This window comes from Canis lupus, chromosome 2, assembly GCF_003254725.2.
Source record: "Canis lupus dingo isolate Sandy chromosome 2, ASM325472v2, whole genome shotgun sequence".
Classification (NCBI taxonomy): Eukaryota; Metazoa; Chordata; class Mammalia; order Carnivora; family Canidae; genus Canis; species Canis lupus.
Genome location: NC_064244.1, coordinates 34,846,337 through 34,852,050, shown reverse-complemented (window position 1 = coordinate 34,852,050; position 5,714 = coordinate 34,846,337). Strand labels below are relative to the sequence as shown.

At 44.3% G+C, this 5,714-nt stretch overlaps 1 protein-coding gene across 1 annotated transcript; it reads right to left on the bottom strand.

Moving 5' to 3' along the window:
• Nucleotides 1-504: 504 nt before the first annotated feature.
• LOC112658872 (protocadherin beta-18-like) lies at nt 505-4,038 on the bottom strand. The gene has a single exon (XM_025445131.3). It carries the CDS (start codon nt 3,833-3,835, stop codon nt 1,448-1,450), a length of 2,388 nt encoding a protein of 795 aa, XP_025300916.1. The 5' UTR covers nt 3,836-4,038; the 3' UTR covers nt 505-1,447.
• Between the last annotated feature and the right edge of the window lie 1,676 nt (nt 4,039-5,714).

The window sequence follows — 5,714 nt, the reverse complement described above, 5'->3', positions numbered from 1 at the left end:
TAGTATCTTTTTGTTGAAAGAGCTCATAAATTGTCTACAAAATTAAGTTTTGTCACAAAATTCTCTGGTATAGATTAGTTATCTCTAAGCTTGTACATTTTTATTACATTCATTGATTGCATTAATATCAAAAGCCTGCAATAAAAGACCTAGGTTTTATGGTTAATAGTCTAATTGAATACTCAAGATTGCATGCATCTTTCCTGTCACTTTTGGTTTCAAGAAATGCACTCTTCGCAAGATAAGTTAAATAAAGGAGTTAATTTTTAGGAAACTGTGGGGTTTTACCGTAGAGCTCAAGAACAATTAGACAATAGGGACTTAGGAACAGTGGAATTAAGAACTGACAGGTCTACAACCAAGTGGCTCTTAGTCTCTTCTGTTTCTTAGGCTTCTGCCTCCACCACCCCCTTATTTCTTCTCACTTTCCTTCCATTCCTCCATTATTTCCTCCCTCTCTGCTTGCCGTTTTGTGCCGCCAATCTACACAAGTTTAAACATGGCTACCTTAGCCCATACTTAATATTTATTTCCTAGTTACAAGCAATCAAGAAAAAAAACAGATGAACTACATCATTATTACAAATTTAGGAACTTGGAGAATGTGACGATTCCTACTTTAATCAGGAATCTATTACTTAGGTCAATCAAAAATGGCCAAGAGAGGTAAAGAAAAGTATAATAAACATCTCAGCAGTGATTATTTCCCTTGAGAAGTCTGAGGAAGTTCTCAGATAAGAAGTGTGGTTGGATATATATCTTAACCCAAACAAGATTAGAATTTATTTTAACACAACATCTACCAGCCATATATACAGTTCTCAAAATATTTTCAAAGAAAAATACCTAAATGCAGAAAAATTACTCTGAAATATGTCAGAAAAGTAGAATGGCAAGATTGATTATGCTTTTTTAAAAAATCTAACTAAGACAGTATCTTTAGAAACCATGCGTGGTTTTTATTTATACCAGGCATTTTCCTCTATCAAACATATAGAAACTGTTTCATTGAGAGGACCTAGAGCTCAGAACACCCAAAGAATATGATTGAGCCCAGTGTGCCATTAAGCTTGAAGGGAAAATGCTGTATATTTGAGTAAATGATTTGAGGTTGCAGTTAATATTAAAAGGGCAGAAAACATTTTATTAAAACTTCTGAAAACTGGGCACCTGGGTGGCTCAGTGGTTGAACGTCTGCCTTAGGTTCAGGTCATGATCCTGGGATCCAGTTCCACATCAGGCTCCCTATAAGGAACCTGTTTCTCCCTCCACCTGTGTTTCTGCCTCTCTCCCTATGTCTCATGAATAAATAAAATCTTAAAAAAAAGCAAACTGAAGACTCTCAGGTAAAAGGAAGTTACCCAAAACAAAGAATTTTACATTACAATGAATGCATTTTACAAAGAAACAGCATTGATTCTAAAAGCTCTGCACAATAATCAAATCCCTAAATGAACTCAATGCTATTCTTAAAAGTGTGGCTTTCTTCCATTTTACATTCCTGGGGAGGAAGGTTGGGGAAAGCAGGTTTAAGAAACTTGAACTCGCTGGTCCCTGAGCCTCCCGTCAGACACACCTCGTACTGGTAGCTCTGGGACAGGGTCCCCGCGCCGCTGACGTCCACCAGGTGGCCCGGAAAGTGGCCCTCGGGCACCGCGCAGCCACCCCCCGACGCCGCCCCGCTCCTCCTGCACAGCCGCACCGCCACGAACGCCAGCGCCGAGCACAGGAAGAGCGACGACACGGACGCCAAGGCGATGACCAGGTAGACGGTGAGCGGGTCGGCCCGGGCCTCGGCCGCCGCCACGTCCGGCAGCGGCAGGTAGGGCTGCGAGAAGCCGTCCACCAGCAGCACGTGCAGCGTGACGCTGGCCGACAGCGGCGGCTCGCCATTGTCCTTGACCAGCACCAGCAGCCTGTGCCTGACGGCGTCGCGCTCGCTCAGCAGCCGGGCCGTGCGCACCTCGCCGTTGTGCGCCCACACGCCGAACAGCCCGGGCTCCGTGGCCTTGAGCAGCTGGAACGACAGCCAGGCGTTCTGGCCCGAGTCGCCGTCCACCGCCACCACCTTGGTCACCAGGTAGCCCGCCTCGGCCGCCCGCGGCACCAGCTCGGTGCAGGGCGCAGAGCCGTTCTGCAGCGGGTACAGCACGAAGGGCGCGTTGTCGTTGTCGTCCAGCACCAGCACGCGCACCAGCGCCTGGCTGCTCAGCGCGGGCGAGCCGCGGTCGGCCGCGCCCACGCGGACCTCGAAGGCCTGCAGCGCCTCGTAGTCCAGGGACCTGAGCGCGAACAGCTGCCCGTTGTCCGCGTTGATGGACACCAGCGAGGCGAGCGGCAGGTGCGGGTCCCGGGGCGGCAGCAGCGAGTAGGTGACCTGGGCGTTGGCGCCCGCGTCTCTGTCGGTGGCGCTCACGGTGCCGATGTGCAGGGCGGGGCTGTTGTTCTCGCGGACGCGCAGGGTGTAGGTGGTCTGGCTGAAGGCGGGGGCGTTGTCGTTGACGTCGGAGACCGTCACGGTGATGTTGTGCTGGGTCTTCAGCCTGGGGGTCCCCAGGTCACTGACGGTGATCGTGATGTTGTACTCCGCCTGGCTCTCTCTGTCCAGCGCCCCATTTGTTACCAAGGTATAGAAATTCTTGAAGGTAGGCCTCAAGAGAAAGGGAAGGTCATCCTGAATGGAGCATACCATCCTCCCGTTGTTTCCAGCATCTTGGTCTCGTAAGCTAAAAACCGCTACCACCATTTCAGGGGACGAATTTTCAGGAATGGGGCTGGTAAGAGATGTCATGAGTATTTCTGGTGGGTTGTCATTCACATCCACAACCTGAACTAAGATTGCTGATTTTCCAGAAAGACTACCCCCATCAGTGGCCTGAATATTTATTGTATATGACTGAATTAACTCAAAATCCAGAAGGGCTTTTAAATGGATTTCGCCAGAAATTGGATGGATTTCAAATGTTTTCCGTATGTCTGTAGAGACATGGGAAAATGAGTAAGATAGTTCTCCATATATTCCGGCATCCAAATCTGTAGCAGACACCCTGACGACCAAGGAGTCCACAGGGCTGTTTTCTGGCACCTGAACCTCATAGACAGGCCTTTCAAACTCTGGAGCATTGTCATTGATATCTAAAACCAAAATATGAACCAGTGTAGTTCCAGACCTGGGTGGAGACCCACCATCCAAGGCTGTTAGCTTTAATTTAAGCTCAGGCTCCTTTTCTCGATCCAGAGATTGGTCCAGTAACAGCTCTGGGTATTTTCTGCCATCATCACTGTCTTGTACTTTAAGGCGGAAATAAGGATTGGGACTTAATGTGTAGTTTTGGACACCATTCTTTCCTACATCCAAGTCCTGAGCACTGTCCATTTGGAATGAGGTTCCTGGAGCAGTACTTTCTGAGATTTTCAGAAGTATGTGTTTGTCTAGGAATGTAGGAATATGATCATTTATGTCTTTAACCCAAAGTTCAGCCCGAAAAAATTGTAAAGGATTTTCCAATAATACCTGGAAATGCAATATACACGGCTCTGTGAGATGGCAAAGTGCCTCCCGATCCAGTTGCTCATTTAAGAGCAAGTTGCCACTCTGCTGATCCAACTGTAAATATGGTTTATAGTCGTCAAAGATGACTCTCACCCCCCGTGCAACCAAGTCTTCCACACTCAAACCGCTGTCTTTCACTACATTGGCTATAAAGGATCCAATCTCCAATTCCTCTGCCACAGAGTAGCGCCAGGGCTCTGAGCACACCAAAGACCCTCCGAGGAAAACAAAGAAAAGCAGTACTTGCCTTATCTGCTGAGAATGCTTCTCTCCTGGCTCCATGGCTCCTTAGCCAAACGTGTTTCTGCAGAAATGTTTCAACTCAGTCGCAAACAGCTCCTAAATTGCTCCTCTCATCTATCCGCCTGGACCACTGGGAATCTATAGACTTGTAATCCTGTCACAAGGGTGTTGTTGGCTCCCTGGCTTTCTCCTGAAAGCCTCTTTCTCCCTTCCTGCTTCTCCTATGCTCTCAGTTCCACTGATTAATGGAGACCAGAGCATTGGATGGTACAAAAAAGTCCCCATCTTATCCTGCAGCGCCACCATGCGATTCCGAAGCTTCTCAGGTTTTAAATAAGTCAGATAAGTTTGAGGCAAAATATTAATTCATTTTGTGTTTGTTGATTAAATTACACTTTCTCTTATATTCTTATTTTCTGAGTTGCATTCTTTATGATATGTGACGCTATTATTATTCAGTCTTTAACACAACAAACCACAATCTGTTAGTGCTGTAGTGAATATAAAAATCATATTTAAGATACAGCCCTAATTTCTATGCTCTCTCTTTGAAGACAATATGTAAAACAACTAAAAAAGGTTAAGAGGATTCTTTCATGTAATTGAATTTGTGAGCAAAATGTTACCAGGAAAATTGGAAAGGAGAAACAGAGGTTGTCTTCTCTAGCTATCAGCAAATACTCCTAGAAAAGTCAATAATCATAATAAGGTCATGAATTTCTAACTGAACCTAATATATAAATACATATATAAATACAGTTGTTTTGGGGTGACTGGACATTTCAGGCTGGGTAAATGGTATAATTTACTTAGAGACACTTCATAGGAGACTTACCTGGCAGAAGTAGAAAGTAAGTGCTCAATAGTAATGAATAAAGCAAGATATGTCCGTTTCTGACATTAAAAAATTTAACAAACTAGATCCCAGTTTAGCTGTGGAAAAGAAATCTATTTTGCAGACCTAGGCCTTCCAGAGGCATAATCATAAATATTTTATTCATTCACTCATTACTTTATCTAGCAAATATTTATTGACCATGTGCTCTGTGCTATAGGAATGGTACTAAGTGTTAGGAGGAATAGAGTGGTAAGCAGTTTCTGTCCTGAAAGATGGAGGCAGAAAAGTGATTGCACATTTAAAAATAGAACATAATGAGGGGTGCCTGGATGGCTCAGCTGTTTAAGCATCCAACTCTTGATTTCAGCTCAGGACCTGATCTCAGGGTCATGAGATCCAGCCCTGAGTCTGCTCTGTGCTGAGCTGTGTGGAGCTTGTTTAAGATTCCCTCCTTCTCTTTCACTCTGCCCCTCCCCCTATAAATAAAAATAAATTAAAACTTAAAAAAAGGAACATAATGAATACCATGATAGCAAAAGTTTATGCTATTCTAAGAGCATAGATAAAGGTCATGTAACAAGAATTTGGAAGTACAGAAAAGACTTTTCTGGAACAAAAATTCGGTGGTGGGTAAAAATTTCCAGATAATCCCAAAACATGACTGCAAATCTGAGATGAGAGAAGTGTTTTGCAAGAACTGAAAGAGGATAAATATGGCTGAGCCACACAGCAAGAGGAAAGAAGTAAGAACTGATATTGGGGAGATAAGCAAATAAGTTTGTAAATCCTGCCAAGGCATTTGGACTCAACACTAATGGAAACGCAAGATTATTAAAGGCTTTTAAATGGAAAAGATGCTACTGATCTCAACTAGAAATACAGTAATAAGCTTGTAATAAAATGATAAAGATACGGGTGGTGGTGACAGATGACATGGAGAGAGTGAGATAAGAAGAAGTGAAAAGAAATGTACCCTTTTTTCAGGCTTAGGGAACTGAGTGAGTGTTGGTGCTATTAACCGATAGAGAAAACAGGAAAAGAAGAGAGGAACAGGTATAGAGTTGGAGAGGATGTTTCATT

Coding starts and splice junctions, on each gene's coding strand:
- LOC112658872 (XM_025445131.3), bottom strand. CDS start 3,835: ATGGAGCCAGGAGAGAAGCATTCTCAGCAGATAAGGCAAGTACTGCTT.